Here is a 20552-nt window from a genome sequence, read left to right as displayed (position 1 = left end):
TGTACATAGACCAGCCATTGGATATGGGCTGACCTTGGGGAGGGGAACTAACCTTGGGCAAGGCGGCTTCCTTCCACTGAGGATAATTCTTGGGGGTCGACGGACTGAGCTGTGAGCTGTCACCAGGCCACATTTCTGGCTGCTGGGGGAATGAATACCTTGGGGTTGGGTGGTATCTGGGTTGCAGAACAGCTCACAGGTATTACCTTGGTACTAGAGGTCAGGAGAGCCTCTTAGTCAGCCTTAGTGGTGGTAAGTTTATATGTTAGGAAACTGGACTACTGGGCAGTGGTAACATTTTATAAAACTATAGTATAATATCACAACCAGGATACTAACATTGTTGCAATCCATCAGTCTTAATCAGGTCTCCCCAGTTTTACTTCTCTTCGTTTGTGTGGGTATATGTGTGTTGTGCATGTGAGTATGTGTGTATTAAGTTCTGTACAGTTTGTCACCTATGTAGTTTCGTGTATCCACCACCACAGTCAAGGTATTGAATAGTTCCAACATTACATGGACCTCGTGTTGCGTTTCTAAAATCATACTCACTTCTCTACTGCCATCCCTCCCCCCAGTCCCTCGCAACCACTAGTCTGTTCTCTGTTTCTAAAATTTTGTCATTTTAAAAATGTTATATAAATGGAATCATGTAATATACAACATTTTAGGATTGGCTTTTTTCACTTAGCCTAATCACCTGAGGGTTTACCCAAGTTGTGTGTATCAATAGTTCTTTTTTATTGCTGAGTGGTATTACATGGTATGGGCGTACCACACCTTAACTGTTCACCTGTTGAAGGACATTGGGGCTTATCTCACTTTTCTGGTGATTATGAATAAAGCTGCTATGAACATTTGTGTACACGTTTTTGCGTGAACTTAAGATTGCATTTCTCTGGGGACAATGTCCAAGAGTGCAATTGCTGGGTGATATGATAATTAAATGTTTAGTTTTTTGGGTTTTTTTGGCTGCCCCACGTAGCATGTGATCCTAGTTCCCAGACCAGGGACTGAACCCATACCCCCCGCAGTGGAAGTGCAGAGTCCCAACCACTGGACCACCAGGGAAATCCCCTTAAATGTTTAGTTTTTAAGAAACTCCCAGACTTTTCCAGAATGGCTGTACCATTTTATATCCCTACCAGTAGCATGTGTGATCCACTTTCTCCACATCCTTGTCAGCATTTAGTATTGTCACAGTTTTTTATTTTAAACATTCTGATAGGTGGTACCTTATTGTGGTCAGACAGTTAAAAAAATTTTATATGCTAGTAAAGAACATATTTATTGTTTATTTATATTTGAAAAGTTTTCATTTAACCTGTTAGATACATATGATGAGGGTGAATATATTTTACTACTTCAAATTTTCCACAATACATTTCTTATTATAAATTTTATCTATTTTGCTATCTTTTTAATTCCTAAGGGTAAGACAATGTCAGTATTAACTGTTAACTTTTATCCCAGTAGAGTTATCTTTTGCACTGTTAGCAAGGGATTCTCACCTGTTGTCTTATGATAACTCATGTCATGTTTAAGTTTCAGATAATCTCAAATGGTGTTAAAATTTTCAAAATTAATATCAAATGTTAGTTTATTTTAGATTTAAATGTTGAGCAGGATAAATTGAGTCAGTAGGTTTGATATCACAGTTGAAGGATTAGAAGCCATTGATAAATATTTCCCCTCTGAAGGATATTTTTAGTAGCTACAATAGAAACAGGACCACTTATTGTAGTGCTATCCAAGAGAGTTGGAAGCCTGGTTCAGATAGATACACAGTGAAGATGTATTTCTTAGCTGTGATTTAATCACCTGGAGACACACAATATGGTCGTGTTCTTTTATGAATATGCCTATGCAGATGTAGGTGAAAATCTCCCACTTACTTGTTCAATTAATGCTTATTGACCTCCTTCACTTTGCTAGGTTCTTGGTAATAGGTTAATTCTGTTTTTCATGCCTTCAGGACTTACACTCCAGGGGAGGAAGGATATCAACATTAACAACTTTAATATAAGGTAGAAAATAAGGAATGCCACCAGGAATTTATACCATGTTTTGTAGGAGTGTGTTTAGAGGAAGAATATAGTGTTTTCTTATCTTGAAGGATAAGCACAGGCTTCTGAGAGGAAGTGACCTTTGAGCAAGATCCTGAAGACTGGGTGGGATTTGATCAGTGGCAGTAACAGTAAAGAATTTCAAGGCAAATGGAATAATGTGAACAAAATTGTATTGTGGAAGGGCTGTGGTTTTAGCTGGTAGATGATATTCAAATAGGAGATTATGGGGGATAATCCTGAAAAGGTGGATTGGGATCAGAGGGTATCAGGTTTGGTGAGTAGGAGTTTAAGAGCAATTCATCACTTTTGAATTGAGTATATGAACAGAGCTTTGTTTTAGGAATATTAAACTAAAAAAATATGTATATGAAGAAAGGTTGAAGTTAGGAAAATACTTAGGAAGATGTTAAGGAGTCTAAACTAGAACTAGTGAATGACTACATTAGCATGGTTTAGTTGGGACTGGAAATGACAAGTTGGAGTGGAAGAGTCCTTCTAGTGCTTGGGTTTATAAATACCTTCTTCCTTAAATGTCCTCAGCTGCCTATTCATATTTAAGTTTTAACAAAATCTGGACTCTCTAGAGTCTAAAGTTTTATTTTCAATATTATAAGAATGGCAGAATTTCTTGACCCACTTCCTTATTCATTGTAGATTATGAATTCTCTCCTGGTGAATTTTTGTGGCTTTGAGGTTTATGATTATAATTCTCTAGGGCTGCGGCAGAAATTCTCAGGAGCAGCATGCCTTGAAGCACTATATGACTCCGAGATCTGAACCTCATTGTCTGGTTCTTAGTTTGGACAACTGGAGTGTATGGTGAGTTTCAACTCCTGTGCCCATTTGCTGGAAATCATTTGAAATGTTGGAGAATGGAGGTGTTTGAAATGTTTAAAGAGCAAGAAGGTTAAAATTTTTGTAGTATTTGTTTAAATACCATCACTTTCAGAAGGCTAGAGAATGTGATGTTATGAGAAGCTTTTGCTTCGTATTGTACAAACACAAAAATTATAGCATGGAAAAGACATAGGAATTTTTACACTTGTTTTTCTTTCTTGTGATATTACAAAGTGTATGGTAGATTGTTTTTAAAAATTGGGACACTAAGAACAAATTCCAGATAAACTGAGAATATAGTAAATTTTGGCAATGAATTTGCATGAAAATGTCAGGCTGGTATTTCTTTTAACCTCATTAAAATAAAATTTTACATCTTTAAAAACCATTTACATAGCAGTGTTCACTGAACATTTGTCAGTTGTAAAATTTGTTAATTTTGATGATGTAGGTCTGTGATTTGAAATATTAGAAAAAACTTTCACTTTAATGTTATAAATAGCCATTTCAGTAAAATATTTGGAGTATTTTCACAGTATTTATATGTAGCTATAATTCAGGCTAACCTTATTTAACAGTAAACCAGAGTTAATATGTATAGTCTCCTTCAAAACAGAATTTTCAGTTTCTTTAGTAGAATAATTTGAGGGTTACACACTTTGGGTTCCATGAATTAAAATTAGTGCCCTTCTGTGGTTGTCAGTTTGTTACTTTTCTTCTCTGGGATCTTTTGGGACACAGGTGTTACCTATGTGATGATGAGGTCCAGTATTGTAATTCAAACCGATTGGGTCAGGTGGTTGATTATGTTAGAAAACAAGCCGGTATTACAGCTCCAAAATCAGGTAAAATCATTTGTTTCTTAATATATACTGTAATGTTGATTTATATAATCTGCTGATATTTAGTTTAACATACCATAGCATTACATATAGCTGAATAACATTAATTATGATTGATTTCAAACTATTTTTGGTTAAGAATGTAAAACAGTGAGAATATAGATAATTATAAGGAGTTAGAAGGGAATCTGAGAAACAATAGTCAAATGTGACGTAGAGTCTGGACTAAGTAATGGGCAGTAACACCCTATTCCCATACCCTGGCACAGGGGCTTAAGGGAGACCTACCTTATAATGAATTTATTTTGTTACATTTGTTTGGATGATGTGAAAGTAAAGTGCCTGTAACTCCTTCAAAAGGCCAGATACTTCTCAGGTTTTTTTCATACATAATTAAATTAATTGGGTTGGCTTTCATCATTTGCTTTAAAAGCTTGTTTACATTTTTACTGTCACAGTGGTATCTTTTGTGGAGCCAGAATTGTTTGTTCCTAACTTCAGGATTGGTTTTTGACCCTCTGACTTCATTTAAAAATTTATTTCATGTCCACATTCTTTATTTGATTGCTTTATACTCTGATTTCACAGGGTAATATATGCTCATTTGTAGAAAACATTTGTGCATTAAAAAGGGATTTATATTGAAGCATATACTGTTTGGTTTCATTTGTCAAAGTAATGCTTACATCAGTTCTGAATATTTTTTGTTTATTGGTTTTTCTCTCTTGATGGTAATTTACTTATATTTGTAAGAAAACATTTAAAATCAAACAGGTGGCAAATCATGTTATTAGGTAAAATTCACAAATTCTGGTCCCCAGTATAACTTTGCATTTGGTATGGCTGTGTTATACATTTTGCTAATAAGTCTTTTCTTCTTCTTTTTTTTTAAAGCAGCAAAAGATAGTGGTAATATTGAACTTGAAAATAAAAAACTAGAAAAGGAGAGTAAAAATGAACAAGAGAGAGAAAAAAAGGAAAACGTGGCTAAAGAAAATCCTTCCATGAATTCTACTTCCCAAATAACTGTGAAAGGACTCAGTAATTTGGGAAATACATGTTTCTTCAATGCAGTTATGCAGGTGCCAATATTAATTTTTCCCCCTTTAAGGAAATCTAGTGTTTTCCTCATAGGGTGTTTTTGCTTATTTGCTACTTGTAGGCTTGAGCTTTTCCCTTGTAAGTAGTTTATTTCTATGTTTTCAAAAAAAAACTCAAGGGAATGTTTACTTTGCATGACAGTAAAACACTGTGCTAAGCACTGGGGTGCAATAGGGCTCAAAACAAACATGGCCCTTGCCCTCAAAGAACTTTCACTTGGGTGGGGGAAACAGGAGAACCAAGTACAGAAACAAACGCCTAGTTGCACGTAGTGGTAAGTAGTGGTGGTGGTAGGGTAGCTACTTCATATTGGGTGGTTGGGAGAATGACCTTCTGAGGTGATGAAGCAGCTCAGAACTGAAGTATTTATGAACCAATTAGAGTGGGGGGAAGAGCATGAAGTTACTTTTTGTTTGACAGTCGCAATAAAAATTGCAGTGTTGATAATGATTTTCTGTTTTGGTAGAATAGGCACTTAAAAAACATTTGAATGAATTGGTTTGCCTTTAAATAATTTTCCCTTTCTTTTCCATACTACATTCCAGAATTTGTCACAAACACCCGTGCTTAGAGAACTACTAAAAGAAGTAAAAATGTCTGGAACAATTGTAAAAATTGAACCACCTGATTTGGCATTAACAGTACGTACTTTAAAATTTTCTTTTATTCAGTACTTTTCCTCTCTGAATAGCAGCATTTTAAATTATTTTTAAGAATTGATGCTCATTTTCACCTCTTTTGTTTATTTGGTTTTAAGCTACCAAGTTAAGGATTTTCAGGCTATTGGAAATTTATAAGGGGCCTTTACATTTATTTGCTCTATGTATGCCATGTACTGCTGTGCTGAGTGTTTGGCTTCTTTCTTGGGAATGCTGTTGATGTTTGTGAAGCCCTAGGCATGCATTCTTATTTTTGACATCTTTTCAGGTGACTTAAATGCTATAGAGCCAAATGAATTTTACCTTATCCATTTTTATTATTTACATTTTGCTTTGGCTCTTTCAGTTCCTAGGTAGTAAGTTCCTGATAATCTAAAACAGTAGAACTGAATTCTTTATCAAAGTCTATGACCAGAAGCCTTCTCCATCTTTTGATGTACATTTTGAGAATTTAATTGGGACAGCTCTGTCAGGAACATAGGAATAAAGGTTGACTAGTTACATTTTGATAAAATAAATGATTCCAAAATTTGACTGAAAAAAGTAATTTTTATTCCCATATTCAGGAACCCTTAGAAATAAACCTTGAGCCTCCAGGCCCTCTTACTTTAGCCATGAGCCAGTTTCTTAATGAGATGCAAGAGACCAAAAAGGGAATCGTGACACCTAGAGAACTCTTTTCTCAGGTCTGTAAAAAGTGAGTATCTGTTTTGATTGTGCTTTCAGTGCATCAGTAGAATGCTGGGAAATAATATGAAAAAATTATTAGCTTTAGAGTTAATTCAGTAGTTATATTAAAGCATGGTTTATTTCATTTGGATTAAAAAATACATACTTTGTATGAAAATTAAATCTACTAAGGATGTTGTTGGACTAAACAAACTTTTGAGAAACTAGTGAACATTCCAAGATTTGGGATATGATCCTGAGATTTTATAAAAAAATAGTTTCCTTTTAGTAGACTCACCATTGTTTTTCTTTTTTCTTTCTTTTTCTTTTTTCTGTAGAGCAGTGCGATTTAAAGGCTATCAGCAGCAAGACAGCCAGGAGCTGCTTCGCTATTTATTGGATGGAATGAGAGCAGAAGAACATCAAGTTAGCATATTTTGACCAGTGTATTTTATAATCTGATCTTCATTAACTTCTTTGTCATTTGATGTCTTAAGAGTTATTAGAGCAGTGAAAACTAGTTGAGGCCATTATATTAAAATTTTTTTTTTTCTTCACCAGCCTTTTCAACCAGTATATTTTAATTATTAGAATGAATGAAGGGAATTAGAAATGAGTCTCCTTTTCATAATGCTCTACTTTGCTTGATGTTTACAGCGTTATTGTTCTTTAAGGGTTCTATTGTACTAGCCTATACCAGGAGAGCTATAAGGTACTGGAAAATGTGTGTCCCCCAAACGATTCCCAGTTGCAGCGCACCCTTACTCTTCATTCTGAGTGTGATTTAACACTGCTTTTTGAATCTAAGAAGTATTTTTATTTTGTAAGAATCAGGGAACATTTGTATTTTAATTTTTTTGTTAATTACCAGGATATAAAGTAATTTGGGGGGATGTGGATATAATTAATAATAGTAATAACACAGTGATAACAACTAATATTTATGTTGCTCTTATTTTTTGTCAAGCACTGTTCTCAGTATTTTGTAAGCATTACCTTACTCAGTCCTCACAACCATTCTGTGAGTCATTTTCTCACTTCACAGATTATGAAACTAGAGTATAGAGAAGTTCAGTGCCTGGTTCAGGGTCATCCAGTAGTGATGGAGCTAGACTTTGAGCACTGGAGTTTGTCCCTGTAGCTCTCATTATCCACTCTGCTTCTAGGACATGGTATTTCAGTGGTCTTTTCAAAGGAGGTGGGCATGTTCTGAAAAGCTTTGGTTTGAGTAGGTTAAAATCTTGAAATGATAAGATGGTGCCTTTGCTCAGGGGTTACTGATTGTTTTTTTAAGTATAATTCTTTTTAGCTCCTGGAATTAATTTTGAAAATGTGATTTTAGAAATATTAAGTTTTATTCAGTAAGTTTGGAGAGCTAATTAATTCTTGATCACTTTCTTGACTTGATTACATACTTTTAAAGGAAAATAACTATAAAATTTAATGGTATATATATCTATTTTATTACTTTTAGAGAGTGAGTAAAGGAATTCTTAAAGCATTTGGTAATTCTACTGAAAAATTGGATGAAGAGCTAAAAAATAAAGTTAAAGGTAATGTCTGAATTTTTGAACTAAAGCACTATAGTTGAATTCCTCTGTACTTTAGGACAAGATCGCTAACACATGTATTTCAAATCCACAGTTATTAATAATTTATATTATTTATATTATCCACAGTTATTATAATTTCTCTTTATCTTCGTTGATTTAAAACAATTATTCAATACTCCAAAGGTAAATACTTTAGAAAAATTTAACTTCTGGTGTATTCTTTTTATGCAATATTATGGTAAAATTTATAAACATAGAGCTAAGATGACATCACAATTTTATTTTTCAAAAAGTTAGACTTTATTTATTTGGCCGCACCGTATGGCTTGTGGGATCTTAGTCGGAACAGCTAGTTCTCTGACTAGGGATTGAATCCGGGCCCTGGCAGTGAAAGCGCCTCATCCTAACCACTGGACCACCAGGGAATTCCCTCAAAAGCTTAGACTTTAATTAGCAGTGATTGTCTTTGAGAGTTGTCAGCTCGTTTATTAATCATGGAGATAACTTTTTTCTTATTATGTGACCCTTGAAATGTGACCGGTGCAACTGAGGAGCTAAATTTTATTTTCATTTAATTCTAACTAATTTAAATGTAGGTGGCCCCAATGACTAGCAACTACTGTATTGTAAAGCACAGTTCAGAATCAACACATAGCAACTGTTTACCTCCTTGGTGCCCTTGGTGCTGGCCTGGCCAGCAACAGAGAGGGAATCAAGCCTGTTTGCACTGTCTGTCATAAAATGTGTTTCTGTATAAATGACACCTGTCATTTGAATAAGGCCTACACATTTCATGTGATTAGAAAGTTGAACTACTAGGTAGTTAAATTATGTCACCTTATGCTAAACTTATCAAGGTTATTTCTGGGAACATAGAAAAATAAAAGGAGGATTTTGTCTGAAATACTCTCCTGAGGGCTTTTTGTTTTTGTTTTAAGTGGAGTTCACAAAGCAAGTTACTCCCAAACTTGCTGCCAGTGTTAGAATGTTAGAGCTAGAAGCGAGCTAAAATAGCATTCTGTGTGTAGCTCGATCTGCTTGTTTTACTAGGTAAGATACTGATATACAGAAAGTCTCATTGACTCGCAAAATTTATTTTCCACTGACTAGATCTTGGATAAGAACTTTTTTTTTCTTTTTCACAATATGTGATTATGTTAAAATGTGTTATGCTTAGAAGTGCAGTATACGCTGCTGACTGTAGCATAAAAATAAAATTGTGGTAATTATGAATAGAGAAAAGTCAATAGGATAGGAAATTAAAATTAAATTTTAGAGTTAGATTGGTAAGTAGTTTTGATTTATTTCATTAATTATATAAGGATAATTGATAGACTTTTTCCCCTTATAGATTATGAAAAGAAAAAATCAGTACCAAGTTTCGTGGACCGAGTATTTGGTGGTGAACTAACTAGTACAATCATGTGTGATGAATGCAGAACTGTAAGTAGATGTAGTGCAGACTGGATTTATGCATTAATATTAATAATGTACAGTTTATCAATTGTTTCTTTCAAAAACAGAAATGTCTAGTTAGTTTTATAAGATATTCTTTTTGAACTGTCCAAGTATGCATAGTTTTTTCCTGGAACTATGAGCACTCCTTATATCAGGAAGAAGTTATTTAATATTTTAATTGATTTCCCCTAATCCAGAGTCCTCAACACTGTGTAATTTTTCATTTCATTTTCCTAAGCCTTTATTTTAAAATTTAGCACCCCCCCATGATTTTACTATATAATGTTTAAAATGAATCTTTTCCTCCTTTTTACGTTTTCTTTTTTGGTTGGTTAAGGTCTCCTTGGTTCATGAATCGTTCCTTGATTTGTCTCTACCGGTTTTAGACGATCAGGTAAGACTTACATTTATTTTATTTAAGTAGATTTTTTTCTTTCCTGAGCTAGATTTATGGGGGAGGGCTTGCTACCTTTTCCAAGCTGTACATTACTAGGCCAAGCATGGAGAAATTTTTCTTAGTGTATATGAGGCAGAAGAATTTTAAAGATTTGAAAAGAGAATGGGATAAATATATATATATATATATTTAAAGAGTGTGTCTGGAATTATTTATAGATAATTAACTTGATTAGTTTACATATCAGGAAATATTTACTTCATATAAATTACTATTTATTTTCATTATTTAAGATTAGCCACAAATCACTTATAGACTTAAGTTTATAAATGTTAAGAGAGTATCTCAGTTTTAAGCCATATTAATTTAGTTCCTATCAAGTAGTCATAGGAAAAAGAGAACATATTATGAGTATTGGATAAATCGTTATTCAACTTAATATGAATTGGGGGTCCCTTTAAATCACTGTTACTTAGTGATTAAAGTCTTACTAAACTTGCTCTGTTTTTTCTTTCTTTAAAACTGTCATTTGCATTCAAAGAAAGAAAAGAATGAAAAGGAATACCTGTAGTGGGACATGTAAATCACTTACCAACAGAGAGTGCATTTAGAAATAGACGTAATTACAGCATGATACAGCATGTGTCTAATACAACTCATTAAATTCCTTTCTATTACACTCATATGTTAAGTTGCCTTTTTCACTGTTTTACTTGTTTGTTTGCTTGTTTTCTCAGTATGTGAAGATTGCTTTCTGGTGTTTGAGATGAATGAATTTTGTCCTGGACATGTTTCCAAACATTGTGAAAAATAAATCTGGTGTAAAATAGGAGTAGAAAACTATTTAGGTAACATGAAATCTCTTCACCAACAATAGTAAAGTTTTATTTTTGGCCCATATTCTCTCCATATTTTAAGAGTGGTAAGAAAAGTATAAATGATAAAAATCTGAAAAAGACCATGGATGATGAAGATAAAGAAAGTGAGGAAGAAAAAGATAATGACAGTTACATAAAGGAGAGAAATGATATTCTTTCAGGAACAAGTAAGCACTTACAGAAAAAAGCAAAGAAGCAAGCCAAAAAGCAAGCCAAGGTGGGTAATTAGGAGGAAAACCATACTTTTCTCATTTTAATTTTTTGAACTATTGAGTTTAAAGTCTGAGTGACATTGGTAGACATGTCTGTTATTTTATATACAGCACTTTCATTGGGCAATTACAGAATTAGCTCATTTAGTATTCTCTGCAGTGAAGTTTCTCTGAGTATATGTGAAGAAAATGTGCTTTTTAAAAAAAATTCTGCATTACTTGTGACAACTTTAAAAAAACTTTAGTTCATTTTCAATAATTTTTTGAGTTGCTAATACATTGACATTCAAAAAATTTTAAATATATAATACAAATGTGTACAATAAAAATCTCCCTCCTTGTGTGACATAGATACTACTTTCATTAGTTTCTTACGTGTCCTCTAGGTTTTTTTGGAAAATATGATCAAGTACAATACAAATATGTAGTCTTGTTTTTCACTCCTTTTAAAAATTATGCACAGTGTTCTGGACCTTGCTTTTTGTTTGTTTCTGCTTAGATTGTTGGAGATCTTTACATTTCAGGACACAAAGATTCCTTTTTTAACAGCTGTATGGTATTCTATTTTAGTAGTAAACATACTACTAAATATAGTATAATAGATGTACTATAGTTCATGTAACCATTTCTCTTTTGATTTAGGTATACGAACACCTATAGTCTTTTGCTATGATGGCCAGTGCTGCTGTGAATCACCCTATACATATGTCATTGATTGGGCATATTTTGAGAAGAGGGATTGTATTTGTGGTTTGATAAATTAATTGCCCTCCACAAAAGTTGTACCAATTTATAGTCTCACCAGCAACATATGAGACTTGCTGTTTCTCCTGATCCTTGACAGCAGAATATTAAACTTTTAGATTTCTGCCAGTCTGATAGATGGAAAATAGTATCTCAGTGCAGTTTTATTTTCTATTTATTTTAATGTAAGTGAAGTTAAGCATGTTTTTATGTTTAAGGGCTGTTTGTATTTCCTTTCCTTTGAAGTATTTGCTTATATCCTTACCCCATTTTTCTTTCATGTGTACTATTTTTAACTGAAGCATATCAGAAAATTTTTTTGTCCAGAGCCCTATGTGCTGCCCTTCAGCTTTCTGGTATTACGAATTAGCCTCACAGGGACTATCCTTTTAGTGACAACTCAAAATGCTAACCCCTTGAGTCTTTAGGCATTCCAGTAACAGAAATCTGGATAAAATGCAACTCCCCTGCCCCGCACTTGGACATAGGCAGCAAATGGCAAAGAACGTGTTTTAAGTGGGTAGAGTATTTTATTGTCCTCTGTATATGTGGCTTCCTTGCTTCTCTAGTTTTGGGCCATTTGTTTCCTGGAATGTTTTCCTCCATCCCTCTGCCCATCCTTGAATTTTTGGTTTGTTTTTATACATCCTTGTGTTTTCAGTTTATTTTTATTTTATTATTTTTATTATAACTCACATGGATATATCCCTTCCTGGTGTGTGTGTAGACACTCGCCCCCTGCTTTAATACATGGCTACTTGGGTTCAACAGCCTTACTGCTCTGTCTAGATCAGAGACCATGTCTTGCACATTTTTATTTGCCCCCATGTGACAATTTTTTGATGATTGGTGATGTTTTATCCCTGCTTTCAATCAAAGAACTTTTCTTTTAAATTTATTTATTAAATTTATTTATTTTTGGCTACGTTGGGTCTTCCTTGCTGTACATGGGCTTTCTCCAGTTGCAACGAGCGGGGGCTAGGCTACTCTTCATTGCGGTGCACGGGCTTTTCATTGTGGTGGTGACTTCTCGTTGCAGAGCGCAGGCTCTAGGCATGTAGGCTTCAGTAGTTGTGGCATGTGGGCTCAGTAATTGTGGCTTGCGGGCTCTAGAGCACAGGCTCAGTAGTTGTGGTACGTGGGCTTAGTTGCTCCGCGGCATGTGCGATCTTCCCGGACCAGGGCTCGAACCTGTGTCCCCTGCATTGGCAAGTAGATTCTTAACCGTTGCACCACCAGGGAAGCCCCAAAGAACTTTTCTCTATAATTTATTTGACCCCTGATTGTAAAGGAACTTTTAGGGTTGGAATTCTGGGAGTGAACTCTTCCTTATTAACTTATTTATTTTTGATTGATAAACAGGAAAACCTGATGTGATACGTGTACGCTTTTTCTCTTCCTCTCTCTCGTTGTTTTTTTTTTAATGTTTTGTACTTTTTACACAGAACCAACGAAGGCAACAAAAAATTCAAGGAAAGGTTCTTCATTTAAATGATGTCTATGCCATTGACCATCCTGAAGGTAATGAATGTGAAGTTGAAATGTCACTTCAGCGAGAAGTGGATATTAAATCCAACCATATTTCACAAGAGGAAGTTATACATAAAGAATATTGTGTTAATCAGAAAGATTTGAATGGCCATGAAAAAATGATAGAAAGTGTAACTGACAATCAAAAATCCACAGAGGAAGTAGATATGAAAAATGTCAACATGGATAATGATCTGAAGGTTTTGGCATCTCCTGCTGAATGTACTAGGAATTTAAATGGTGCCTACATGAAGGAAGGGAGCAATGGAGAAGTGGACATTTCCAGTGGATTTAAGAACCTTAACTTGAATGCTGCTCTTCAACCTGACGAAATAAATTTAGAGATTCTGAATGACGATCATACTCCCGGGACGAAAGTATATGAGGTTGTAAACGAAGATCCAGAAACTGCTTTCTGTACTCTTGCAAACAGGGAAGCTTTCAGTACTGATGAATGTTCAATCCAACATTGTTTATATCAGTTCACCCGAAATGAGAAACTTCGAGATGCTAATAAACTGCTTTGTGAAGTGTGCACACGGAGACAATATAGTGGACCAAAGGCAAATATAAAAGGTATTCAGATTTTTTCACAGAAAGTAAAATTAATGTTTAGGGGTACATTTTGCACTGTATCAGTAGAGTACTACTGTTTTAATTGTATCAGGGTTTGGATGGTGTCAATAAGTTCTCTTTTCCCAAAATACTGTGTAAATTTTTTTTTTTTTTTTAGAAGATGTTGGGGGTAGGAGTTTATTAATTTATTTTTGCTGTGTTGGGTCTTCGTTTCTGTGCGAGGGCTTTCTCTAGTTGTGGCAAGCGGGGGCCACTCTTCATCACAGTGCGCGGGCCTCTCACTATCACGGCCTCTCGTTGCGGAGCACAGGCTCCAGACGCACAGGCTCAGTAGTTATGGCTCACGGGCCTAGTTGCTCCGTGGCATGTGGGATCCTCCCAGAACAGGGCTCGAACCCGTGTCCCCTGCATTAGCAGGCAGATTCCCAACCACTGCGCCACCAGGGAAGCCCCCTGTGTAAATACTTTAATAGAAGGATGGATAAGCAGAACTTTGTTGATGTGGCTAGTACTCTGTGGCATCCCAGCAGCAGTTAAAGTGGGGCAGTTTGCTCTCTGATACCACTCCCTGTAGGGAAATCATCCCAGTGAGATGTTATCACAGCAGGCTCCTTAACAGATAGGGGCTGTTTCTTTGTATCCTCAGTTTCCTGTCATTTGTGATGAGCCTCATCTCTCTTGCATCCAGAAAACCACACTTTAATTCTTCAGCGTGCTGAAGTGACGTGCCCAGTGCAAGGTACTGGGAGGACAGTGCTTTCTTACCATCTTCTTCAAATACAGAACAGAAAGATATTAATAATCCCCCTCCTACCCTTGCCCCCACCTTGTTTTTTTTTTTGATCTTGGGTAAGTGGGATAGGGAGGCATCATAGATTCCTAAGGATTCTTACTAGAATTGCTGAAACATTTAGAAAGTCTAGCTTTTTATTTATTTACTTGTTGATACAAAAAGTAAATCGTGTTGATTTTATAGCATTTCTATTTGCTTTAGAGCCGGTGTAAGTGAACTGTGGTTTGCAGGCTAAATTTGGCCTGCTTCTTGTTTTTGTGTGATCTCCGAGCTAAAAATATTTTTTACAGATGAACATTTGAAAATGATTTTATAGTAGAAAACATGAACTTTGAACCCTAATTGTTACCTCTCCAAAAATGATTCCATTCTTCTTTTCAGTAGATTGCAATCATACTCAATTATTTTATTATAGTTTGAATTCTATAAAATTTGTGTATTAATGCGTACAAAATATCCTTGATTTTGCCTCTTGGTCCAAAAAGCCTAAAATATTTATTATTTGGTTCTTTCCAGAAAGCGTACTGATCCTTGCTTTAGATGTTTGGAATGATTTTTTTTTTTTTTTTTTTTTTTGCTGTACGCGGGCCTCTCACTGCTGTGGCCTCTCCTGTTGCGGAGCACAGGCTCCGGACGTGCAGGCTCAGCAGCCGTGGCTCACGGGCCCAGCCGCTCCATGGCATGTGGGATCCTCCCAGACCGGGGCACGAACCTGTGTCCCCTGCATCGGCAGGCAGACTCTCAACCACTGCGCCACCAGGGAAGCCCCTGGAATGATTTATAGCAGATGTGAATGCTATATAGAGGTCTAAAATGATCCTCACACTGCTAAAATTGCTTTCTTTCTGTAGGTGAGAAGAAACACGTTTACACCAATGCTAAGAAGCAGATGCTAATTTCCCTTGCTCCTCCTGTTCTCACTCTTCACTTAAAGAGATTTCAGCAGGTACCCCTTGTTCGTTACCTAAAATTTGTTTTAAATATGTGACACCTGCTTTATTTGTTATTGTCTCAACATATTACTATATTTTTTGGCTTTCTGTTATTTCTTAATTCTAACTTCAAAGAAGTAGGAAAGTAAAATAATACATATGTTTATGTTACCATACAAAAGGGGTTTGATGAAGATGCATGTCAAGGTGGAAGAGAAATTTAGGCACAATCACGCCTCAGTTTTACTAGAACTCATGTTGCTCTTTTTAGATATATTAGCATTTTACTTTAATCTTATTTTCAGGTTAGAGAAAGAAGACCAGTTTACTAGTTATATCTCACACTTGGGAAATTTAGTGATCTGTGTGGTATCTTATTTTTACTGACCCTTGATAAAAAGGCATTGATTGGTACCTTGGCTTTTCATCATTTTGGTGACTCCATCTTTTCTGGAAGACTTTTTCCTATGAGCAGTACAAGTTGTAAATTCAGTTCGAGTCCCAAAGTACCTTTGTAGTGTTTTCTCTTCTGTATGAGTTTGACTAATTGGGTGGGTCTCTATGAACAGTTCACCAAGCTTGGTTAGAAAGTGAGGCTGAAAGTGTATGCTTCACAGAAGAGTATTCTGCTGTTGCTGAGTTGGGTTTTTTTTAATGTTTATTTTTTATTTGTTTTATTTTTGACTGATTCGGGTCTTAGTTGTGGCACATGGGCCCTGTAGTTGTGGCATGCGGACTTAGTTGCCCCGTGGCTTATGGGATCTTAGTTCCCCGACCAGGAATGGAACCTGCGTCTCCTGCATTAGAAGGCAGATTCTTAACCACTGGACCACCAGGGAAGTTCCTGCTATTGCTGAGTTTTAAGCACTCAAAACCTGTTGTCTAATCTGGCTTTTCCAGATGCTTAAAGCAGAAACATTGAGAGTTTTCTTATAGGAGCAGGTATCTCAACGTGTTGGACTCTGTGTGTGTGTGTGTGTGTGTGTGTGTGTGTGTGTGTGTCTGTTGCACTTAGCAAAAACAAATCAACTGGAAATCAATTAGTAGTCAGGGGGATAGAGTCTTCTAAGCAGATTGAACTAGGGCTAGATGTTAGTGTTCTTCTGGGCATTGGGGTGGGACTATAGTTTTTACATAACATGTACAGCTTTTCCAGGAAGAGAACTTAATGTATTATCCTTCTTTTATAGGCTGGTTTTAACCTACGCAAAGTTAACAGACACATAAAATTTCCAGAAATCTTAGATTTGGCTCCTTTTTGTACCCTTAAATGTAAGGTAGGTGGAACTTGCCTTTTTGGGAAAATCCTTTAAAGGGAAATCATAGCTTATTACCAAATACTCCAACAGCAACTCACATATATATGAAGTTGATAGGAACTACTGAGTAGACTGGGTCTTTGATCTTTGTACCTTTATAATGTCAAGATCTATGATGAATCATGTTGAACATTAGGTGGTTATTTCGGTTCAACATTTTTTTGAACCCCCATTATTGTGGCAGACGTCTTGGGAGCTGAGGGCATATAACTAAAGATGAGCAGATATATTAATGGATAATCAGTTTAATATGGTTGAGCGATAGGATTGGTATACACAGAGCAGGGGTGATATGCACTTAACCCAGCATGTTGGTGGTTCAGGGAAGGCTCTGGAGGCTCTGCCTCGGAGGCTCTGCCTCAACTGCTACTTCAAGGAGTAAGACTTAGTATAATGAATCAAGAGGAAGCACGTTTTCCAGGCAGAGGGGACAGCAGGAGCAAAGGCAGGGCATGTAAAGTGGCACGGCGGGTGCCGGGGACTGTCTGTATAAGCAGGTCTAGAGCTTACAGTACAAGGTCTGGGAACGTTAGGAGATGAAGCCAGAGAAGTGAGAGAGGAATGAGGTTTTGGAAGATTATCGTGATGAGAAACTTGGGCTTTATTAGGTATGCGGTGGGGAGCCACTGAAGAACTTAAAGCAACAGGGTGACACAGCCAGGTCTGTATATTACATAGGTTACTTGCTGAAGCAATGGAGGCTGGATTTTAGGAGGACAAGAGTAGAGGCAGGGAAGTTAGGAGGCTGTTAATTGTCAGTAGATGATGACAGCCTAAACTAGGGCTGGAGATGGGGAGATTGAAGGAATATTTCAGGAGGTAAAATTAAGACTTTTGATCTCTTTCCTCTGGAAGATGAGGCAGAGGCCTTTAAATGGATGCTGAGGGTGCTACAGAAGGAGTTGAGTATGATTCCCAGGGCCTGATTTGAGTGTCTGTGCAGTTGGGAGTGCCATAAATTGAGGTAAGAAACACAGGAAGAAGAGCAGGTTGGGAGGCGGAGAAAGGAATAATAATAAGTTCAGTTTTGGAAACATTGAGTTTCAGATAGTTTTGAGATATTCATGTGGCTATGTTTAGAAAACATTTGGATGTACATGTCTGAGGGCCAGAATAGAGGGGTTAGGGCTGGAGATAAGGATTCGGAAATCAATAAATAGGTGGTGGTTAAAACTATGAGAGGATAGGATCTCTTGTGTAAACAAGGAGAAAGAAGAGATGCTTAATGACAAAACTCTGGCGAGCATCGGAGTGTAAGAGGTGTAGGTGGAAGAAGACACCACCGAGGATATCAGCGAATCTCCATGTTGAAGAATTTGGAGAATAAAAGAAGCTATACTGTTGTTCTTTATCCAGATTTTAAATACTTCAGTGAATTGTCATTCTTTTTATGTTACTACCATAGGCCAGGGCCACTTTTGCTGGTATATGCATACTTCAGATATTTTGGCTTCCGTTCCAGACCACAATAAAGCAAATATTGCAATAAAGCAAGTCACACGAATTTCTTGGTTTCGTGCATATAAAAGCTATGCTTACACTGTATTGCAACCTGTTAACTGTGTAATAGCATTGTGTCTAAAAAAACAGTGTGCATATCTTAGTTAAAAAATATTGCTAAAAAATGCTAACCATCATCTCAGCGTTCAGTGAGTTGTAAGCTTTTTGCTGATGGAGGGTTTGAAATATTTTGAGGATTATCTGTGACACCGAGACACCAGGTGAGCAAATGCTATTAAAAAAATTGGCACCGATAGACTTGCTCAGTGCAGGATTGCCGCAGACCTTCAATTTATAAAAAAACGCAGTCTTTGTGAAGCACAATAAAGCAAAGTACAATAAAATGAGATATGCCTGTAAATAGAAATAGCTCTGGTTGGATTAGTTTTGAATACGGGGTCATCAGGAATCCATCTTTTGCCTAAAATGCCATTGTCCTGTGTTCAGGTTTCAAGGAAAGGATTAAGTGGCCTCAGTGTCAGAATATCAGAGAAAAAAACTAGAACGTGTTAGACAGTATAGAGGTCATGGTAAATTTTTTAAGAAGTGTTGGTAACTTCAGTAGGTTGAGAAATGAATGAGAATATTGGAGATAGAGCATATAGATACATTAGAGCTTTTGCTGAAAAGGAAACGTGGTGCATCGATGAAGATTTTGTTTTTTTAATAGTAGGAGACTTAATTAGGTTTGTAGGCAAAGAGGAAAATCTAGAAGTAAAAGATACAGAAAAGAGAGATAACTGAGCAAAGATCCTGGAGAAGACCAGAAAGGCTGGGATAAGGACACGAAGTTGGAGAATCTCTGAACCAAAGGGAGAGACTTCACATTCCTGAGAGCGGGCAACATGCAGCTGGGTGGGTGGTGTCTCAGTTTTCCTGAAGTGGGAGGTGAGGTCACCTCTTAAGGAGAGGCTACAGGCGAGCGGTGGAAGTTTGGTCTAGTTGCTGTGAAGGACATCCATGGAAGAGGCAGCTGAGGACACATTATAAATTATACAGTCACATCGAGGACCTGGTGAGGTAGAAAATCATGAATTTTCGAGGCTGCATGGTTACAGAATTGTTTCCTAGCAATGGCAGCTGTCTGTGTATGGGGTCGGGGAAGGTGCGTCGTGGAATTCAGAGCTGGGTTATGTGATGAGCTGGATGTGGTGGGTGTTGAGAGGTTGTCTGTAAGAATGACATGTGCATGTAAATCACATGGAAATCAGTAGGTGTGAGGCGGGGTCTGAGACTCTGCCTTCCAGTAAGCTCTCAGGTAATGTGATGTTGCTGTTCCATTACATTTTGAGAAGTGAAGAGGCTTTTTTTGGGAATGAGGCCAAAACAGGCCTCATAGGCCAGGAGAAAACGAGGGTTGGAGGATCCTGTTAGGTTGACTAGTATAGGTGAGGTGAGAGTTGGAAGAATGGAATTGTAGACTGAGACTAGAAAATTAGTAAGATTTTTGAAGTTAAAGAGTTCTGAGTGATGACCAATTCCAGAATGTAGTCCTGGCTGTGGTTGGTTAAAATGGAATGGCAGGGAAAATTCTGTGAGGTTCATTGGCCACTGAAATCCCTGAGGAAGCTGACAGGATTTGGGGTGATGTAATAAGAGTTCTTTAGCAAATAGGGAGGCAAAGATTAGAGAGTGTAGTGACAGTACTGTTGAAGGGCAGTGATGCTTGTTCAGGAAGACTTTACAAGAGAACGCAAGTGGGGTAGTTGTCTGCGAGTGGCCCCCAGCTGGAACACCTGTCCCTGTTGCTGACCAGCCCTACAGCACATGTGATCTTAAAATAAGCAGCCTCCATGTTAGATGGGGAATGTGAGCTTCTGAGAGGTCACATGTCCTTCTCACCAAATCTGCAGGGGGTATTTGAAAATGTTAAGGGGTGGTCTTGGGTGTGACCTAAATGCTATCCTCTTGCTGTTAAAGGCGTACATTTTGGGCTGGAAATAGGATGATGAGTTGTTGAGGAATTATCTGATCCCAGACTCCTAAAGAAGCTTTGGCAAGTTCAGTTATTTAAGTATCTGGGCCAGGAAACTGTGATTATAGCAGGTAGACCCTGGTTTATGGTTCTTCCAGCAGGGCAAGAGCAATGGCAACTTTCTACTAAAAACATAAGCGTGCTACCACTCAGTAGGCTGAGAAAAGGTAGGGAGAAAATAATAGTCCATTTCAGACTCAGGACTTCTGCATTCTTGAAGGTTAGAGACCCTCTGCATAGTTGAAAATTGTCTTGTTGATGGCATCTGTATAAATGGGACTAGAACTAACTTTTGACTCCTGTTCATTTTTAAAGAATGTTGCTGAAGAAAATAAAAGGGTACTATATTCCTTATATGGAGTCGTTGAACACAGTGGTACCATGAGGTCGGGGCATTACACTGCCTATGCCAAGGCAAGATCTGCAAACAGTCATCTCTCTAATCTTGTTCTCCACGGTGATATTCTACAGGGTAAGAAAGAGGTCTTACAGAATTCTGGTATTCAGC

The 20552-nt window shown here is 36.9% G+C and overlaps 1 protein-coding gene across 8 annotated transcripts in view; it reads left to right on the top strand.

Annotated features, from left to right (window-relative positions):
• Nucleotides 1-20552, top strand: part of USP16 (ubiquitin specific peptidase 16) — a 30191-nt gene that overhangs the window by 9139 nt on the left and 500 nt on the right. For 5 of the 8 annotated variants that reach the window (XM_060010413.1, XM_060010419.1, XM_060010416.1 and 2 more), the window contains 14 exons: nucleotides 2785-2888; nucleotides 3648-3751; nucleotides 4643-4830; nucleotides 5395-5490; nucleotides 6075-6205; nucleotides 6516-6603; nucleotides 7652-7730; nucleotides 9082-9173; nucleotides 9526-9582; nucleotides 10504-10680; nucleotides 12865-13525; nucleotides 15170-15264; nucleotides 16441-16527; nucleotides 20360-20516. In XM_060010413.1, the coding sequence (XP_059866396.1) occupies nucleotides 2785-2888; nucleotides 3648-3751; nucleotides 4643-4830; nucleotides 5395-5490; nucleotides 6075-6205; nucleotides 6516-6603; nucleotides 7652-7730; nucleotides 9082-9173; nucleotides 9526-9582; nucleotides 10504-10680; nucleotides 12865-13525; nucleotides 15170-15264; nucleotides 16441-16527; nucleotides 20360-20516 (2116 nt within the window). The remainder of the gene's footprint in view (nucleotides 1-2784; nucleotides 2889-3647; nucleotides 3752-4642; nucleotides 4831-5394; nucleotides 5491-6074; nucleotides 6206-6515; nucleotides 6604-7651; nucleotides 7731-9081; nucleotides 9174-9525; nucleotides 9583-10503; nucleotides 10681-12864; nucleotides 13526-15169; nucleotides 15265-16440; nucleotides 16528-20359; nucleotides 20517-20552) is intronic. The other 3 variants (XM_060010417.1, XM_060010414.1, XM_060010420.1) reach the window with 2 other exon arrangements.

The sequence above is a fragment of the Delphinus delphis genome, chromosome 4, assembly GCF_949987515.2.
Source record: "Delphinus delphis chromosome 4, mDelDel1.2, whole genome shotgun sequence".
Classification (NCBI taxonomy): domain Eukaryota; kingdom Metazoa; phylum Chordata; class Mammalia; order Artiodactyla; family Delphinidae; genus Delphinus; species Delphinus delphis.
Note: the sequence above shows the minus strand (reverse complement) of the source record. Positions and strands in the feature narration are given on the sequence as shown.